The sequence below is a fragment of the Silurus meridionalis genome, chromosome 15, assembly GCF_014805685.1.
Source record: "Silurus meridionalis isolate SWU-2019-XX chromosome 15, ASM1480568v1, whole genome shotgun sequence".
Taxonomy (NCBI): Eukaryota; Metazoa; Chordata; class Actinopteri; order Siluriformes; family Siluridae; genus Silurus; species Silurus meridionalis.
This window is the reverse complement of record NC_060898.1, coordinates 7477009-7498633: the sequence shown is the minus strand read 5'-3', so window position 1 is coordinate 7498633 and position 21625 is coordinate 7477009. Positions and strand designations below refer to the sequence as shown.

At 36.7% G+C, this 21625-nt stretch overlaps 1 protein-coding gene across 1 annotated transcript in view; it reads left to right on the top strand.

The window, feature by feature from the left end:
- Positions 1-2236: 2236 nt before the first annotated feature.
- The window catches only part of cdk5rap2 (CDK5 regulatory subunit associated protein 2), a 38703-nt gene continuing 19314 nt past the window's right edge, over positions 2237-21625 (top strand). The window contains 17 exon segments of the mRNA XM_046868457.1: positions 2237-2415; positions 11404-11459; positions 11616-11680; positions 13523-13536; positions 13538-13631; positions 13763-13839; positions 13978-14095; positions 14233-14414; positions 15217-15358; positions 15489-15542; positions 18348-18482; positions 18690-18809; positions 18896-18988; positions 19291-19509; positions 20755-20925; positions 21218-21328; positions 21453-21590. Of these exon segments, the coding sequence (XP_046724413.1) occupies positions 2363-2415; positions 11404-11459; positions 11616-11680; positions 13523-13536; positions 13538-13631; positions 13763-13839; positions 13978-14095; positions 14233-14414; positions 15217-15358; positions 15489-15542; positions 18348-18482; positions 18690-18809; positions 18896-18988; positions 19291-19509; positions 20755-20925; positions 21218-21328; positions 21453-21590 (1842 nt within the window). The 5' untranslated portion in view covers positions 2237-2362.

The window sequence follows — 21625 nt, the reverse complement described above, 5'->3', positions numbered from 1 at the left end:
AGCTGCAAGTTGTTTACTGTAAATTACCAGGATTTATTTTACAGTGTAAGGTTTATGTATGGGAGTGGCCATGGCAGGACCTTGATTTTATGGTCAGTAAACCATTTTTATGTTGATTTTGATGCATATTTTGGATCCTCCATGAAGATCCAACCACAGCCCATTTTAAGCTTTCTAGATGATAGTGATATTTGATTAGAGTCCATGATGCCTAGTATCCTAACAAATTGTCCAGGTCCTCTGTCAGATAATCAGACCACATTTGAAACATTTGAAAGCCACTTTTTCATATGCCACTATTGTGTGCTAACATTAAGAAAGCAATCTGACTGATTGGCAAATATGAGGCTGATATAATACATGTGATCACATGGCTTTTATGATTTATAATCACACTCTTGGTGCCACCCAAATGAGGATGTCTTTGAGTCTGGTTCCTCTCAAGGTTTCTGCCTTATTCCCTCTAAGGGTTCTTTTCATTGCCACGATCTATATATATATATATATATATATATATATATATATATATATATATATATATACAGTACAGACCAAACGTTTGGACACACCTTCTCATTCAAAGAGTTGTCTTTATTTTCATGACTATGAAAATTGTATATTCACACTGAAGGCATCAAAACTATAAATTAACACGTGGAATTATATATGGAATTATATACATATCAAAAAAGTGTGAAACAACTGAAAAATGTCATATTCTAGGTTCTTCAAAGTAGCCACCTTTTGCTTTGATTACTTTGCACACTCTTGGCATTCTCTTGATGAGCTTCAAGAGGTAGTCACCTGAAATGGTCTTCTAACAGTCTTGAAGGAGTTCCCCAAAAGATGCTTGGCACTTGTTGGCCCTTTTGCCTTCACTCTGCGGTCCAGCTCACCCCTAAACCATCTCGATTGGATTCAGGTCCGGTGACTGTGGAGGCCAGGTCATCTGGCGTAGCACCCCATCACTCTCCTTCTTGGTCAAATAGCCCTTGATGCCTTCAGTGTGACTCTACAATTTTCATAGTCATGAAAATAAAGAAAACTCTTTGAATGAGAAGGTGTGTCAAACTTTTGGTCTGTACTGTATATATATATATATATATATATATATATATATATATATATATATATATATATATATATATATATATATATATATATATATATATATATATATATATATATATATATATATATATATATACAGTACAGACCAAAAGTCTGCAGTTTCTCCATTTCTGTATGGGCTTCCGCTGAGCTCTCTGGGTTTTTTTTTCTTCAAACTCCACAAAATGGTCTGTGTAAAATGTAAGTATGCGTGTCTGCCTGACTGGCCACCTATCTATCGTACACTACATTATATGAACAAAAGTTTGTGGACACCTGACCATAGGTTCCCATTCCACATTTATTCCTTATTTGCTGTCATAATAGCATCCATTCTTTTGAGAAGATGTTTCACTAAATTTTGAGGTGTGCTTGTGGAGATTTGTGCTAATTTATCTACAAGGGTGTTATTAAAGTCAGGTACTGATATAGGTAAGGTGAGGAGAGGAGGCCTGGAGTGCACTCAGTGTTCTACTTCATTCCAAAGGTGTTCAGTAGGGTTGAGATCAGAGTTCTACAGCAGGCCACTAAAGATCTTCCACTTCATGTAAACCATATGATACAGCTGGATACTAAATCATGTTTGAGTTTCCGAGCTCAAGTAAAGGGAAAATGTAATGCTACTGTATCTAGACATCCTTTACAGTGCTCCAAAAAATAGTGGAAGAACAACATAGGGCTTAACATAAAATCAGGTGTTCCAATACATTTGTCCATATTCCAGTCATTTGCCCAGCATTCCAAGGATCTTTCCTGATCCAGATCCTGATCAGCATAAAGCAGTTGCTGAAGGTGACTGAGAAATCTAATGTATGCAAATGTTCACTACACAAAAACAGTGTAGTAAATAAAAAAATGTTTTATCCCATTTTGTTGGAAACCAAATGATTTGGACGGTATTTTTGTCTGGAAAACCTTTTGTTATGTGTAATTATATTATAAAAACATGTTACAGGAATAGTCTACAAGTCTACGAACACCAATAGGTCTGTAAAAGATTGAAAGGTCCCATCGAGATATAGACCAATAACAGTGGCAGGAAATGGAATCAATTTTGATTGGTCCAATCAGTGAAGAGCACTGCAGCACGTTGCCCAACCCCTTCAGCGGGTAGTGACGTCACTGGTCTAAAATGGCGGTACCTAGTCGGCTTTGAAATGTTTACGTGCTGTTGGGTTTTTAATTAAAAAAGTAAATATATATATATTATTTACTGGGATTTTGCAGATAAACAGGATTACAAGGAACAAAAATGGATTCGGTGGTAGGGGAGGATCAAACGCTGCCGTTTGACATTAATGGAAGGTAGGCCGGTTCAGTTCTTTTGAAAAATAACGACTACAGAGCGCGCTGTCTGTCTGTCTGTCTGTCTGTCCAACTCACTGACACACGGGGATTTTTATCTTTATATATTTTATTTGTATATATCAAAACGCACCAGAACAAAACTGCAGACTGTCAGTGAGATCACAAGCTTAGTTTATATAAAGTGACTTTGGCACAGAATTACATTTTACTGAGTCAGAAAGCTTGCAAAACTAACTTCAGTACACAGCTGGCACATCTGTTTCATTTATAAACAGCAGATCAAACCATATAAGATTAAACAGCACATGAATAGATTCAAATAATAATAATAATAATAGGAAAAATAAATGCACAATAATTTGGACTCCACACAGTGAAATGACTCATTTGCAGTCAACGTGCAGACAGAAGCCATTGTACACAGCACAGCAAATCAATAATCAGAAGGATTTCACTCTGGACAATAAATAAAACATTAAATTAAGTGTACAGTATTGCTAAAGTATTGGAAGAAGATGCTTTTGATACTGTCAGGTACAGCCAGAGGTTTCACATCAACGTTAAGTCATTGGTATTTGTATATTATATATTTATGCATACATACATACATACATACAGAGATAGCAGCACATTGCCAATTTTTGTTCATGATATAAATCCTAGCAGTAATTAATTTATGGATAATTACTTCTCATATATATATATATATATATATATATATATATATATATATATATAATAAATTAAATTAAATAAAATAAAGATTATTATTATTATGTTATTATCGTTATGTTAACGATATCATTGTTATATATATTATATATCTGAATTGATTAAAGCCCGTTATATCACTGTATCAGTTCCATTCCGGCGCTTTAGACGGTGACACACGTCATATCCGGCGCGTCTTCCAGTTGCTCCGGCCTGACCTGACTGCGCAGTGACAGTTAGTTTGGTTCCCGCTCGTGCGTTCGCGTCGCGCGCTGTCACAACAAATAGCACGCAGCTACCGAGGAAGCGCCGTTAGTACGAGTTTCAGACAGAAAAAAAGAGGAAATTAGCGCAAGGCGAAGCGGAAACGCTGTCCTTCTGTGTCAAGTCTTTTCTCTCACCATGACAGTTATCCAGTAGGTAGGTAAATTTGATAATCAGACATTTAATATTGGTCATATTGGGTTATTACATCCAGGCTGCGTCCCAAACCTCGTAAAGTTGAGATGTAGTAATTTATAATAGAACACCTCTAACGGGAACGGGTTAGTGCCCGCGGGTTGTCATGGCTACTATGTAAAAAGTTTTTATCTGAAAGCAAATAAAAAAAAACAGTATATAAATTGTACTTGAACTTGCTTTGGAACTATTTATTTCGATGTTAACTCTGTAATCTGGTTTCATCTTATTCGGCGTCTTGTTTCTACTCTGTAGTTTGCTAGTGTGCGACTTCTAGACTTCACAGAGTGGAAAAGCGATGTGTGAGTGATGTGAGGTTTAGAGGAAGATGTGTGAAAGATGTGTGATGTATGGAAGATGTTTAAACAGCGTTTCTTGCTGTTCTAAATGACCTGCAGGATCAAGCGCATATAGTAAGGTGAGAATGATCTGAGTCCTCGCTGTCCTTATGGTGCTGATGAATAAGTAAACGAGTTGTTAGTGTTGATGATGTTATGATTATTAACACACAGGTAAATTGATGTGCAGCTTATACTGTCACACGACACTCCGATTTTATTTACCACTTTTTCATGTAGCTTTTAATGAGTTTTCTCTGTTCCTCGGGTCCCATTCTGTGATGGTGTACAAGGTCTTGTGTGTGTGTGTGTGTGTGTGTGTGTTCACCGGAAAGGAAGTAGGGTGTTTAGAGTCACTGTGAGGAAGCGGTGAGAGAGGCTTCTGTACACACACACAACAATCACAAAACCAAAACAGTCACACAACCATAATTTCTGTGTTTGGCAGGAATCTGCTTAATTATATACAGAAATGCACCAACCTGGTACTGAAAACTGAATGAATGACTGTTGAACAGGGAGAGAGAGAGAGAGAGAGAGAGAGAGAGAGAGAGAGAGATCAGTTACAAAGTTAAAATGCCGAGCAAAAGTTTAGCATCCAGGGTTGAAGTCAAAGAAGAAGGATTTTATTCAGTGGATAGAAAGTCAGGCAATTGAATGGAAGCTATGCACAATCTTTATATTCCCTCTTCTGCAACCTGTGCAATGGCCATCACTAATACCAGACAGAGAGGTGGCACTATTGCCTCGTCCGCCACCCGTTATTTTCGGGCAGCTTGGTTCTTTTAGTGTTTTAAAATCATATTGGCAGAATCGATCCATTACTTGTTTATTTTATTTTTTTAAAGAGTAACGTGATTTTATTCATGGTCCAAGCTTTGGCCTGTTCATGACTCTCTAACGGAAACCACCTCAAACCCTGACCATCTATTCTTCCGACACATCTTTTACTTTTGACTCATTGACTCATCACCCCATCAGAAGTAAAACTCGAAGCACATTCTGCTCAATGATGCTTCAAATATGCTGATTCTAATCACACAATTATGTTATTAAAAACACTGATTTGCCAGAGTACCATAAAAATGCATGATAGAAACACATGATAATGCAAAAGGGTAAAAATGTCAGTGTCACATTTTCAATAAAATCCTAATATCAGAATTTGACTAATACTTCTTACTTCTTATGAATAATTATATCCTTATAGTAACTGGTAGACTACAGCCTTTTGGTGATTTTATATATATATATATATATATATATATATATATATATATATATATATATATATATATATATGTGTGGAATAATCAGAAGGGCAGAATGCCAACATTTGTGTATGGAACATTAAAAAGGTCATACTGTTCCATCATCTGCTTTCTTCTACTACTGCCAACAATAATAATGAATCGATTATCAAAATAATTGTTAGTTGCAGCCCTGATTTTGTTATGAAGATATAAGCATCTAGAATGTAATACATTTAATTTTGTATAATAATTAAATAATATATGCATAAATAAAATATACAAACATTGAAAACAAGCATTTGAACGTAGTAAAGCCGCAGTAAATCACATTTGAAAACACATAAGTTACTGTAGTAGACAAACAGGTTTAAAAAAAGAGTCAAAAATATGTATTTGTTAGGGGTGGCACGGTTTACAAAACCCACAGTTCGGTACATATCACGGTTTTAGGGTCACGGTTTTCGGTTCTGTATGGTTCTTCTTGTTATTTGTTCTTTTAATCTTCAACACTCCAGAAATTTCCTTTAGCATTTGATATATGGCTTATTAGCTTAATTATCCACAATTTAGGATACAGTATTAACATTTTTGTAATGTAATCATGCACTTACTGAATTTGATTTGACTTTAAGCACATTATTGGGACCATCTCTGAGTAAAAGCTACGTGAGATTTTGATACAGCAAGAGAGAAGACATTGATGATGACATGCTTTTCGTTTATTTGGCAAAAAAAAAAGTGTCGGCGAGAGGGAATATTAAACCGCGGCTCGAGTACATTCATCAGCTGACGAAATCCTTCACACTCAATCACGCTGCACGGTTGCATATCTTTTGCTATAAACATCCCCAATGCTTTATTTATGGCTAACTTGTCTAACTGATCACTGAGAGGCTGCTTAAATGCTGCAGACAGTAGAAGTTGTTTCCTAACCGGCTCTCTCCTGTTTGTGCTTATCGACACATTGGCGTGATGTCTTCTCAAATGAACTGTCATATTAGAAGTGTTGCCATTAGCATATTGAATGCATTTTGCTCAATGCTTGCACACAGTCGCAGTTCTATCTACTGTTTTATTTCCGTTGTCATCGTAAGTAACATGAAATCCAAAATGTTCCCACATACCGGATTTGAATCCGCCAACTTCGGGCAGCCTTCATTCTTCTCCACTTGCTCCTCCACTCCACTGCAGCACTCCTTACTCAACTTTTACTGTCTATATGTATGTTCACGCGACACTGAGGCGAAACTGAGCACACACAAACCGAACCGAGACAAGCAAACCGAACGGTTCGGGTGTTTTTCTATGTACCGTGCCACCCCTAGTATTTGTGTATAAAAGCATATCATTCGCTGAAAAACACAACAGTGACTTAAAAATAGAACCGTTGACTGCTGCTGTTATTTGCTGCTTTTAGATTTAGTGTTTGTTGAATCCATTACTATGTCGTAAGTGAGCTGATTGTGCAACCTGATGCTTTCGAGTCACGCCAGAACAGATCCAGTGCGACTGTCCCGAAGTCAGAAAAACAAACAGTTTACACAATAGCACTTCATTATACTGCACCATTAAACAGTTTTTGCTCACTGTGCTGCTGTTTTTTTTTTTTTTGGAGGGGTAAGATAAATTATTAAACAAACCTACAATTAAAAACCTTTTCATTGCCCCAGAGTCCAGTAGTAGCCTGCTTTCCCCTCACTCTATTCATGCAGCTGTAAGCAATGGGTATGGCAGAAATACAAGAAGAAAGCTTAGTCATTATGAGGCACAGAAGTTGCACACATAAATCACTTGATTTGCAAATAGAACAATTATATTTATACATTATTATATCATAATTGTACATTTCCTTTTCCAAATTCAGTCAGATCTTTCAGTTTATTACAGGATTTGTTCAAATCCCTTCTCTTTTTTCAGTTCTCATATCCGATCCAGCATATTTTGGTGAAGTGCCATTGATTAAATCATAGTAAAACATTCTAAACTGAATCAAAACCTATCTAGCCAAATGTAGTTACTAAAACGTCCTGCAGGTAAAAGTGCACGTCCAACTATCCAATGGTTTTATTCATTTGAGCAACCTCGGATCCAATCTCTGCTCTCCTGCTTTCTGTTCATTTTTTTCTCATGATGTTTAATTTGCTTGACGTATGTTTTCTTTTTATAAGCTTTCTGTAACAATCTTATAAATTACTGAATGTTTCATGTCTATTAGAAATACACTATGGACAAACATATTGGGACACCTGACATTTCCAGCCATATGTGGCTCTTCCCAAAACTGTTACCACAAAGTTGGAGGCCAACAGAATGTCTTTTGTGTTCCAGAATGACAGCGTCCCGGCGTTTGGACTTTGGATCAATAGGTCAAGTTGAAATCCCAGTACAGATGCTCCCCACTTTACGAACATTCATTTTACGAACTTTCGCAGATATGAACAAACAAAGTGAAATTTGTTAAAGCTAGTGAAAAGCAAGTTGTCGACCGTAACAAGTCTACATGATGCGCACCGGACTAGGGCCAATGAATTGTTTCAAGTGAATTTTTTTTTTTTTACTTAATTTAAAATATTGTATACAATATTTCGATTTGTTTTAGTGTATTTCATTATCTATTTGATAGTATTTATAGCTATTTCATCATTAGGAGATATGCGTAGTCAATAACAACCACAGTAACAACTTATAAACATATTTATGCTATGAACGGTCGTTGTTTATAGTTTGTAAGGTGGGGAGCGTCTGTACTATCAAGCCAATTGTATTAACTTGGTCACTACAGGTTTCTCTGGATAAGGGCATCTGCCAAATGCCATAAATGTAAATAAATGGCCTGCTGTTGAGCTGTGATCTCAACCCCACTGTGAACACCTTTGGGTGGCGTTTGGGACTGCACCCCAGACCATCTCACCTTACCTCAGTTCCAGACTTTAATACATCATTGTGGCTAAATGAGCACAACTGTCTACAACCACACTCCAAAATCTAGTAGAACATCTTCCCAGATGTTTGGAGGTTATTATAATAAAAATAAATTGGGACTAAATGCTGAATGGGATGATCAAGAAACACATACGAACCTTAAGGTCAGGTGTCCACAAACCTTGATCCAAATAGTAAACGTATATGATGGTACATTGAAGCATTCAATAAGCATATGACCAACTTTCATGAATAATGGTTGTTGTGAAGCAAAGTTCATAATCCGTGCAGTTGGGCGGTCCCATCTCATATCATCTATGATATATTGGTTGAGTTCCTATGCCATAAAAAACATTTTGTCATCCATCAATATGGACGATGTAGATGATATTGACATGATGACGATGATGAGATGTTTATTACTTGGTTTGAATGTTTCTAAACTGTTTTGAAGTTAGTTCATGGTTTGTTAAGTTTAATGCACTTTGACAGAAGGGTTTTCTTTCTTTCTTTTTTTTTAAGCTACAACATTTTCATTAGTTTTTCCTATTGTTGTTAGATTATAAACCCTGTGAATGTTGTTTGCAGTTTTTTTTTTTTTTTTTTTTACTGAAATTTGAATTTGTATGTGTTTGTAATGCTCTAAATACTATGATGTGTTAAAAAGTGTTAAATGCTACTATTTTTATTTTGTCATTTATATAGACAATTTCAACAACCTTTTGTTCATGTGAGTAAGTGACGTCTTTGGTCCTTGGACCTTTCTGGACAGCTAACGTGCACGTTCAAAACATTGCTCAGAGACGACTTACACACAGTGATATTGGGACAAATGATTTATTCTTGCGATTAAAAATGTCAAAATTAAAACTAGGAACATGTTGGTCATGCTCTCTCAGACCAGGCACTAATTTGCTTTGGGAAATGAAAGTGTTTACATTACTGAAAGAAAAAACAACAATGTGACGCTTGGATTGCAGCAGTGAAGAGAGAGGGCTGAATACTGACTAGCAACTCGTGGATATGTGCTTTTATGAAAAACCAACACCCCCTGATGAATTAGACACGTTAGCCAGCATTGAATTGCATGCACCTTCTTGTTCATTCGTAACCACACACAGATAAAGCAGTCAATCCCTATCACACACACTGTTCTATCGCAACATGGCTTACACACTTCACCTAATCTAACCACAACCATTCGAGAACGTATGAAATAATTATGTACGCAGTAAGTTATGATGGAACACAATTTATTCTGCAGTTAGGTTACCGACAAGGGGCTCAAAAATTCAATATTTGGTTTATTGAACATGGTGAAACTCATGGCCACAGTGAATTAAACAGTGCACCTCATCTCTTTCTGTACACTCTCACAACTCCCAGCCTATTCCAAATCACTGCTATTATCTCCAGATCTTATTTACAGTTGTAGTACATCATTTATAACCTTAAATTTCACTCCCTACAATTGAAAAGAATTCCGTTAGCACTGTGCTTTAATATCAGCGTAGACATACAGACTTACCAGGCCATGCAAGTGCAATGCACACTAATACGCTCTCCAGTTACCATAGCAACCAACCAAACAGCACGTTTTTAAAGCTTTGAACTTTCTCCGATCGTCACCAAACCCTAGATCATACTAACTGTATGAGGTAACATTCTCGACTTTTCCGCTGAGGAAGCAATTTTAGACATCCAGACTACTATCAATCTTTACGCTTTTTTCGTGTAGACGCAATCGGTTTCAACCAGAGTATAATACACATCTGGATACGGTACTTCAGGTAAACGCTTAATGTTCTGAGTAATTCCACGTTATCATCTATTATTATATATTAAATATGGTAACTGTTTATATCTGTTCTATCTAAACAAAAAAATGTGCTAGTCATTTTGTTTTGACAGCTACGTGATTTAAATATGGCGCCAACCGAAGTGCTTTACACAGGGCTCCAGACTGCGACTCAAATGGTCTCATATTTTTGACTAGATCGCGCCATCTGCGACCATATAAATGTACACGTTATAAACGTTAAATCCGCATGTTATGGCTTTTTATGTGCGTGTTCTGTAAGGAATGGCCTGTCACAATTTGTTGACGTGATAAACTAAGGCGCATGCGCCGCGTTAAAGCGCCAAAATAACCGGGAAGTTAAAGCAAAACTCACCTTTCCGCATCAGGAAAAACATGTCGGAACTAAAAATATAAGACTTTTTCAAAGTCTCCATCTCCGTCCAACTCTTCCGCTGATGACACACGTGTTGGTAAAAAAAAGCAGGCTGCACTTGTGCCAGTGTTGGAGAGAGGGAGAGCAACCATCTTTCTCTAACAGTCAGTGGAAACGTAAATAAATGTGACAAAAGACATTTAAAAAACTTATTGGATTCAAGAGTTTTCATAATTGAGGTTTGATCACGAGACGCAGAAAATGTTGTGCGACTTCTGCTCTAAAGCGGGCAGAGAAAGTGCGGGGAAACTGATTTCATTACCGGAACAGATCATTTCAATAAGAGACAGTAAGAAAACACAGCATAGTCAAAATCATAAAAATGCTCGTGATCACATAATCGCAGGAGCGCCACAGAAAACACCGTATGATCGCTTCAGTTCCCAGGCCATGCTGTAAAAATATGGCACACGACAGGATGACTGGAAGTGAATGATACATTTTTTTAAAAGTTTAAAATATAATTTAGCGCCTGTTGTTTTCCTCATAGGAGCCAGTGGCTCCTTATTTGTTTATTTATTTTGTCTGGAGCCCTGCTTTAGGGAGACATACACAATATCAACACAGCTCATTTGTTGTTGTTGACATCTTTAAAATACTCTATAGTTACTGCAAGAAATACCTTTAAATATAATGACATAGTTTGGAGGCAATATAAATGCTATTTATTTAAGTCAAGATTTTAATGTTTATACTTATGGAAGAGAAATTTTATAAAAGAACAAAAATGAGATGGAAAATAGAGCCAAATTCTTGAATTGGTAGATACATTTTTGTCAAATTGTATAAGCTTGTCTGCTTGTATGCCTTTGGATCAGTCAGTGAATAACATCCAGTACTGTGTGTGTGTGCCTGTGTGTGCCATGGAGCTGTATTCACAAGCACCATGAAAAAGCCCCTCTACATTTAGAAGGGTGTGTGCATGCGCGTGTCTTATAAAACTGCAGTGTTGAATGGTTTATTGTGTATTTAATTTAATGAGCGAGTCTTTGTTTTTTTCGAGCTTGTGTGCATGTGTGGGTATTTGTGTGTTAAACCAACTCTGATAATGTGTGCTTATTTCTACAGCTGTAGACTCCCGGACTCGCTGAACAGTGCAGACATCACTATTGACAACATGACAGGTAACCCACAAAAACACACACGTAATTATTCCATATGATCCAACTGAGTGGGAGAGAGAGGGCCATGTGGACAGCTGGAACCATAAACTGGTGTAGCTCGAATGTTAGTGTCTTTTTTTTCATCAACTACTTCTTCCTGTCTTCTCTGTTTTTCAGCTCCCCTATTCCCTGGGCAGAAGATGTCTCCAACCAAAGCCATGACCATGAAAGACTATGAGAATGTAAGCAGAACTTACATACATAATGTTGTCGAACACCCTGCCATAAGTAGCACATAATTTTACTCTTATTATATGTCTGTCTGTCTGTCTGTCTGTCTGTCTGTCTGTCTGTCTGTCTATCTATCTATCTATCTATCTATCTATCTATCTATCTATCTATCTATCTATCTATCTATTTATATATATATATATATATATATATATATATATATATATATATATATATATATATATAGGACATGAAGACTAGACATGTTTCAAAGGTCAAGATGTTTTTCAAAGAACTTGTTCATTTCTATTAGACACATGAAAAATAGAATTAGAAATACCAAGTTCCCATTTCTTCTCTTTCTTTGCACTGAGCAAGTTGCTTTAACAAACAAGTGTGTTTACATGTTCAGATGACAGTAAAGATCGTAATATATTCCTGTACAAGAAAGTATAAAGTGTTTTAAAGTAATTATGGTGCTTTAAATTATGTAAATCGACACCAAACAGAGCTGCTATGTTTCCACACCGACAGTTTAATTGCCGGACTTCGGTACATGATTTGATACTTGGCTGACCAGTAAAACAAATGTTTAGTGATTAAAAATTCTATTTGGGTGGAGTTAATTTCTTTTTTTTATACCTGCTTAAAGAACGGATGTCGTGAATAAATGTGTGTTTCATTGAAGATTTTATTTATAATTTTATATATATATATATATATATATATATATATATATATATATATGAAGTTCCTCATGATGAATGTATTTACTGTAAGGACAGCTACATGTAGGAAGCAATTAATTAAAGTTTGTAGCTATAAATTTCTGACTTTCATCTGGGAAAAAACAACTACTATAATTTGTTGATGTAGAAGCATTTCAACATATTTCAATACAGTGGAACCCGGTTATGTCGATGTCCTAGGGGGTCGCCAAAAAGCGTCGAGATAACCAATGATCGAGATAAACGAAAACCAATATGGCGGCAGTATATTAACGTGCTGAAAATTTCTTTGTGTACATGATGTGCGTTAATAAATGAGAATGTGCATGCACGTGTTTTTGGAGGTTTTTTTTTACACAACAGCGTTGCCGCGATTTGTTTAATGAAGGCATGCTATAAAAATGTACATACATGTTTGTTAACAACAAAAGGCATAAGTGCACCAAATAACAGCAGAGATTTACCAGTATACAATACAAACCACCGTCGATTCTTAAAACAAACCTTTATTATATTCTCCAACATTGCAAACTCAAAGATCGCTCACAAAATCACAAAAAATGTGCGGGGTGTAGTTTGTTTTTATAAAAAGCTAACCAGTATCAAAATTAAATTCTTGAGTTATTTCACTCTGACACACAGGTCTGAAAAGTATCCTACACCTGTAGCATCTGTAAGGCTTGATTTTTCCGCCGCTTCCGCGAGTTTTTCTGCGGCTGCACAGTGCCGTCTCACTACCGTATTTTCGCATATATAAAATGCACCCTGGGTGAGGGGTATGTAAAACTTTCTATAGGACGCGTATTATATACGCAAAAATACGGTAGTGAGATGGTGACGTGGCAAAAGCCGGCGATTGGTCATGCGGATCGAGATAACCGACGTTAAGTGGCAAATACACACACGCACGCACGCACACAGAGTGGCTGGTAGACTGTCAAATCATCCCCCTTTTCTGTGTAGCCTAATTGTACCCTCATTGGTCATGTTTATTCATGTTTGGTTAGACTAGTCCTGAAAAGGTCTGAAAATTAAACACAGAAAAAAACGTTGTTAAAGAATAATGTTAAACACGTTATACGTAAATGATTTGTGTGACAGAATGGTTTTTTTCCTGTGTTGTAGCAAATTACAGCTCTAAAAAGAGAACTTTAACTTGAAGCTAAGAATCTACTTCCTGGAGGAGCACGTGCAGCAAAAATGTGACGATTCTACCGAAGAACTTTACAAAACGGTGACAAGCGCATCCAGACACACACTCGCACATGAAACAATACTCACTGTTGTGTCTTCTGGACAACAACCAAATAATGAAATAATGTGTGTGTGTCTTGAATCCTGTGTTGTTTCTGTGGATGTGTGTAGAACATTGAGTTGAAGGTGGAGGTGGAATCTATGAAGAGAGACCTTGCTGAAAAACAGGAACTGCTCGTGTCTGCATCGTAAGTCCCGCCCCTCGTCCTGTCAATCAAAGCAGCTGTTTTCTCAATGACAATTTTCTTTTCTACATCAGTAAAATTTACATTAGGTGAAAACACATAAGAGATGCATGCATGTCTGTTTTTAATGTGTGTGTTTAGGAAAGCATTAGAGAGTTTAGCGAACAGAGATTCAGGAGAAGGCCTGAGGGAGCGTTCTCAGAGAGAGATGAATTCACTTAGAGAAGCATTCGATGCCCGGATAAAAGATTTGGAAGAGGTAATATACACAAACACATGAGGAAAGCTGTACTAATTTTTTTTCTTTATAGTTGTGCAATAATAAAAATAAATGTTTACTGGTATGTAAACCAATTTACGATTCTTACTTTTTTTTCCCCTTCTTTTTCTTTCCAGTCTCTGCGTTGTGCAGAGGAAGAAGTAGAGAAGATGGCTACAATTGCTGAGCAAGAGAAGTTGAGAAGTCTAGGTTTGGAGAAAGAACTCAAAGCTGCTGTTCAATCAGGACCTTCGCACAGTGCTGGCTCCGCCCCTGAGCTTGATCACAAACTACAGGAGGCTCTGCAGGAGAAAGACCAGTGAGCAAAATCACAAATTAACATGTCTTTTACAAGTAGTGACTTAACTCACATAAAATATTGCGTGTGGGATGCAAACACACAAGGCTCGTGGATAGAAAGTTTATATAGATTCAAAATTCAACATTCCTGACATATGTGCTTCTTCTCCAAACTGTTACAACAAAGCTGGAGTCACAATTGTATCAGATGTCAGAAAAGATTGGGATGAACTGGAACACTGATTGCACCCCAGGCCTTCTCACCCTACATAATTACCTGATTTTATCAAATCTGATTGTGGCTGATAAACACAAATGTCCACAAGAACATGCCAAAATCTAGTGGAACATCTTTCCAGAAGAGTGAAGGGAATTATATGAGCAATTTGGGACTAAATGTGAAATGCGATGCTCAAAAAGCACATGCCATGCTTATTACCAGGTGTCCGCAAACTTTTGGCAATACAGTGTATCTAAAACATATCATGGATATTTTGCAGTATTAAGTGAAAAAGTACTGAGAGGTCACATCACATCACAGTGCAGACAACAGCATAACTTTAATCTGCTTTCAACTTTAATAATGTTACTAACAAAAAAGAGATTTGCTTTTCTATTTATTATATAACACCCCATAAATTTATATTTTAAATTTATATATTTAACAATGAATATTTGAATAATATTTCTCTGCTCTGATTTTGTGTCTGTATGTAACTACGAAGCACTCCATGTTTCGAACATTTCAGAACTGATAAAAGCATGTAAAATAACACTTTTGTGTTTAATGTACTGGGTGTGGCTGCTTCTTTCTTGTGTAGGCTGATTGAGCACTTTAAGGAATCCATCAAAAACCAGAATGCTCTGATTGAAGAGCTTCAGAAGAAAGACCAGTACCAGCCTATCGCAGAGCAGGTGGTTCAGCTTAACACACTGATTGACCAAAAGAATGCAGAAGTACAGGTCAGTTTATTGTCACTGTGAGGGCTTTAATTGTATTAACTCCTTAAATGAACATGCAGTACATTTTTATATACACTGCTGGAATATAAAAAAACAAAAGAATCCTCTATTTTGTTCATTGCTCCTACAGGCTCTAAAAGACGAATTAGATCGTGAGCGAGAAAAAGCAGAGAAGGAGAACAAGGTGAGAGAAATGTTGTGTGTACATTTAAAAGACTGAAGCATTCTCCGAGGTTCAAAAGGAAAATAGGAGACAATAAGCAAGGCTTGGCAAAACTCGAAAAGGAGCTCTTTATTTTCCATATTTCCAATTTTTTCACATTTATTTTTTAAATACACATCTGACTTTATCCTTGCTTGCACTTAGTAAAACACAGAAAACTTATTCGACCCAGTCCATTCACAAACTGGTGCTTCAGCACACCCCCACTTCCAAAATATTAGGAACTTGAAACAATTTCAATTTTAAAATTATATATAAAATGCCATTCATTCAGTAGCAGCCATGTTTGTATTTGCCTTGAGTGTGTAGTGTTAAAGTGCTTGTAGAACTAGGTTTGTAAAGCATGTATGAACTGACAAGTTGTTCAATAACGCAAAAGGTAGGATATTTTTATGTATGTGTGTATATGTATATATATGTATATGTACAGGTTATCCCATATGCCTCCATATTGTGCTTCTGATCGGGCCCGCACAATGTTCGGTTGAATGTTTGTGCGTGTGTGTTGTTGTTGTGGTTGTCATGTGTCTTGCAGTGAGAGGACTCTAATCTCCCACAACAATCAGATTAGCTGCTGGTTAAAATAAATTATTAGACACAGACACACAGCATTCACCAGTGTGTTTTTTTTTTTCCTGTTTAAGAGAAAACCCTCATTTAGCACAATGTTTTGTTACAGGTGATCAATCGTTTGAATGAAAAGTAAAACCTACATGTTTAGTAGTATTATTAGTAGTATCTCTTAAATGGACACTGTTCATATTAGTCATTTGCTTTTTTCTTTGTGATTGTATGTTGCAAGGATTTCAATCAACAATAACTGTTAGTATATGTAAATATTATACTATATATATATATATATATATATATATATATATATATATATACTATATATAGTGTTTATTTTATTTACAGATTTAACATTCTGCTCACTTTAAATCACACAGAGAGGTAAAATTGTGTGATAAGATTATAGGTACATGAATGAGTTTTATAAATAAGTTATTAGAATTAGGGAGGGACAGAGAATGTTTGTGTGTGCGCGGCGAGAGAGAGAATGAAACTGTTGGTGTTAATTCCTTTCCGACTCTCACTTTTGTATATTTCTCATTTAGTACGTCATTAAAACATTCATATTGCGTCCTGGCGCATTTTTTTTATTTTTTTTTTTTTTTCATATTTTTCATATTCACCCTATAAGTAAAAATCATCCATTTAATTAAGTGAGTTTATATTTTTTATTAATTTTACAGTTTGAATTTTTTAATCAAAATAGTACTATATTACAACAGAGGATATTGATGTGTTTCAAAATAACTCCTTTGACCTGGACACTTGAGTTAGATGGTAGGGACAGGATTAAAGAGTGTGTGGGAGGGTGGATTAGAGGCTTTATTCCACTGTGCAGCTTTAGCGCACTGTATTTGGCTCCGAACCGAAAGGATAGCAGAGATGAAATCGTAAAAGGGCGAAACAGCAAGAGAAAGATTAAACAAATTATCCTAGTAGTTCTTCTTCAAGCCATGTTTGATCTATGTGAAGGAATCTAGGCTACGCTGTCTGGTTTGTCATGTTGGAGTGATTTGTCTCAGTTGCGTTTGTGGAGATGTGGGAACCGTGTCGTGTTTGTGGTGACCGTGTGCCAGGCACAAAGTCTCAATTGTTATTCGGTAAATTCGGACGTTTACGACCTGCTGTAGTTCTGGTCAGCGTTTTGGGGTGTAATCTTTATCCAGAGGGGAGCAGTGAACTACTTTGTGGGAAGTGCATGTCTTTGCTGGAGTGCGTGGTCCGGTGTGACATCGCCGTTAAAGACCTGCAGAAAACACATGCTACACAATTGCAACATCTGCAGCGTGAGCGATCTAGACTGAGTGTGCTCATAACCCAGAAATACTGGTTTAATAACTCACAAGGACATGAGTCTCAGGATCGATTAACTTATGACCCTCAGCTACAAAAACAACCATGGAAGAAAATCGAGCCGAAACAGCGTCAAGATGAGGTAAAGCACCTTGAGAAGCCAAAAGCGCAGCAAAAAAAATTGCAGCCCTACCTCACAGGAGGATATAGAGGGATCACACATCATGGGTCAAGGGTCAACAGTTCAAATGGAATTACAGGCCTGCATCAGAGAATCAGTCAGACTCAGTTGATGCGCAGTGTTTCACTCAGTCTTGGGCGAACCTTATTAGTTCAGAATTCCAGGAGCGCTTATGTTCCTACGACAAACTCCAAGTATCCGGAACTTATCAGAAAGAAGTCCGCTGTAACATCATGTGCCATTTCTCTCAGCTGTACGCAGGCTATCACTGCACCCCTACATCTCAGGCAAACTCAAATACTCAGAGGCTCATTGCTGCAGTTGCGTGATTTACTCGAGTTGCTTCGGGAAATTAGGCCTCGCCCACTGCCACTGACTTTAGGCACCAGGATTCCTGTCCAGTTAAAACCAAGGGATGTGTTTGAAAATGCTAACACGCGTAAGGCAAAAATGGTGACACTGGAGCAAGCAGTAAGAGAGATGGAGAAGGAGTTTAATGATGAATACAAAGCTATTAAAACAGAGGTACACTTTTTAGCCAACAGAACGTTTTGTGTGTGTTGTATATGTATTTGTGCCAGTCTGTGATTTTTTTTTTAAATTTTTCCCTTTTCCCTTTTTTCAATCTATACATTAAACATAAAGACACTGGTTTACATTCTGAAGGTAAAGTGTTACAGAATTAAAAGTCATTATGGATCTAATATTGTGATCATTTGCAGGTGTGTGTGGTGAAGCAGGATGAATTAAACCTGCTGCAGCAGAAAACCAGACAGCTGGCTGAAGAGCTTAACTCGGCTAAAAGCAGCAGTCAAACACTAAGACACAGGCTGGAGGAGATTGACCGAGAGAACAAGGTATACACATGCATATAGACACAACACAATCGGTTCGCCTTTTTCCTTTCTACAGGAATCGGGTTGAACAAAACATTGAGTTAAATCCTCTGCTATAAATGTGAGCATGCATTTATGAGGCATAACTTTCAGTATTTTTTAATTATTATCTATCAAGAATGTGAAATTTCTATCTCATACTGTTCTCTTTCCTTTTCTACTACACAGACCCTTTCTGGACAACTGGAGGAGAGGGAGAGTGATCTAGCTGCCCAAAAGAAAAATGCCCTGAAACGAGACAAGACCATTCAGGGCCTGAGCATCCTACTTAAAGAGAAAGAACGACAGGTCGCGGTTCCCATCAGACAAGACGTTTGGAAAAGAATAAAACTGGCTATATTTGCACTACTTATTTATTTTTGTTTCTCTCTCAGGTGGATGAGTTGTATGGGAATTTAGAGGAGAAAGATCAAGCCTTAACCAAGGCTAGGGAAGCTCTCCACAAAGCTCAGCTACAGAAATATCAGGTGAGTAGGATGTCTTGTTTGACTTTTAGAACATTTAGAACAAGGCATTTATTGTTTGACATCTAAATCACCTTATATGCATTGCTTAATTTTGCAATTCCTCTTATACCAAAACAGATTGGCAACCTATTATTTAATTTTTGCTATAATTAAATTTATTCAAATGGAAAAAGTATTAGTTTCTGTCATAACCTAATATACTATTACAGATATAAAGCCTTTGAAAACTTTAAAGCACAATTTCTACCCAATTTCTCTAGTCTGAGTACATGTGTGTGTGTATGTGTGTGTTTATGATGTAGGGCGGTGAGGAACAACAGGCCCTTTTGCAGTCACAGCATGCTGAGCTGTCTCGTCTGCAGGCGGAGTGCCATTCATCACTTCTGGAGCTTCAGAGACTGCAGCGTGTACTCAGCAGCAAAGATGCACAACTGGAACTACTGCAGCAGGACAAACAGCAGCTGGAGAATGAGCTGGAGCTGCTTCAGCAGCAAAAAAGGAAAGGAGACAAGACCATTAATGTTAGTATATATTTCCACACACCTACTGAGATGTGGATTAGGCCTGATCACTTTTATTTATCTGACTACACTTCTGTCTGATTGCAGACTAATATTATATTATTATATGTAGTGGTGTAACGGTAACCGTATTCGTAACAAACCTTTTCGTGTACCAAATGCGACTTTTTATGTGCACAACAAAGTTAAAGGTTTTTTTTTTTTTATTACAAGTTTTTTTTTTTCTCCGCCTCACACTTTGAGCGCATTTTTTTTAATTATTAAATTTGAAAACATAGACAACAGTGCTAGGGGTATGAAAAATAGAGTTAGCGCAGCGTCACTGTAGCTACTCACCGGCAATACGATTTGCAGTGCGTTGTATTGTGCATACACAAAACTGCTACTACTTCCTGGTTGTACGACAGTCTAGCAATATGGATTATTTAGTGTTTTATGTCCAGCTTTAAGAATTTCTCTTAAAAGGAGAAAATCCTGGCAATTTCGCATATCAAAGGAGTGAATGAATATAGGACGGAAGGAATGAAGACGTGTAATATTAAATGTAACAAACACACACACACACACACACACACACACACACACACTTATATACATCTGTATTACCCAAACGGTCTAACAAATGTATATATATTAAAATATAAAATTTTAATATTTAATTTAATTGTTCCATTTATTAAATTGTATTTAATCAATTTATCAATTAAAAAATCTATTTAATTAATTGCTCAATTTAATCAATATAATAAACAAGTATATTGCATTCATTTATATTATTGCAAACATTGCAATAGTATTATTAACCATAAACCATTATGGTTATTTTGACCATAATGGCTGTATGTTGAGTTATTTTCAGAAGACAGTAAATCTGTACTGCTATACATGTATAGCACATTCACTTCTGTACAATATATCCAAGTTTCATTACTGTAGTATTGTCCCTTAAGAAGATATTCTAAGATGGTTGCTGAAATGTGAGGATCGTACTCACTTTTGTAAGATACCGTAGATAGATCATTTACAATGGCTGGAATCCTTAATATTTATATGTTCATGTTTTTCTGAAAATACGTAGATTATTTTGACATGTCATTTGTTTATAAATGCACATCATTCAGAAATTCCTATACAAAGGACCATTAAAAAAAGGGAATTGTATGTTTTGTTAGTATGTGTTTTCATTTATTTTAAGCCAAATAATGACTAAAGGGGTTTTTGCGTGTGTGTGTGTGTGTGAATTAGGACCTGCAGAACCAACTGAAAAAGCTGAATGGAGAGCTGGCAGAGCGTCAAAACCTTCTAGAACATCAGTCTGTAGCGCAGCAAGAACAAGCCCACACAACAGAACATAAGCTGCAGAGCACGATACAACATCTAACCACTAGCCTCACAAAGAAAGAACTGCAGCTACAGGTGAAAACACACAGAAGACACATAGATATACACCCTCTTTTGAACCTGTCAGGCCTAAAACCATTTTTTGTTCCTCACCAAACATATGTAAACAGTCAACCTTAGGCAATGACAAAAAAAAACATTAGCTGGATGGAAATGTTTTCTATAGGAGTTTATCAGTCTCATATTGTTTTGGCGTAATTCAAAAAGTGCATGAATATAAACTGATAATTTGATGTTCTGAGAGAATAAATACCTATGCAATATTTGTCTTTCATTCTTTCTGTCTTTCCATCTCTTTTTCTTTCAGGAATACATGAGCATGGTGCAGGATCTGGAGCAGGACCGGGCTCCTGCAGGAAGTGATGTTATGCTGGCCAAGCTCAAAGAAAAGCTGAGGGACAAGGAGAAGGCTCTAGAGGTATTCTCATTTCTTCCTTTTCACCCTTATAAATAATCACTCATATAGTACAGATAAATCAGTAAAAACTTTTTAGCTACATTAAATCATTACTTACACTTGAATTGTATGTGTATGTGAGCAGAAAGCATTAGATGAAAAGTTTGTGGTGGTAGAGGAGAAGGAGAATGAAATTCATCTGCTGCAGCTGAGCATGAGAGAGAAGGAAAGAGAGCTGGAGCGCCTCAATAACCTGCTCACTTACAATGAGGAGACGGTTAATGTAAGTGTTCGACTTTTAACATGATTTAACAATGA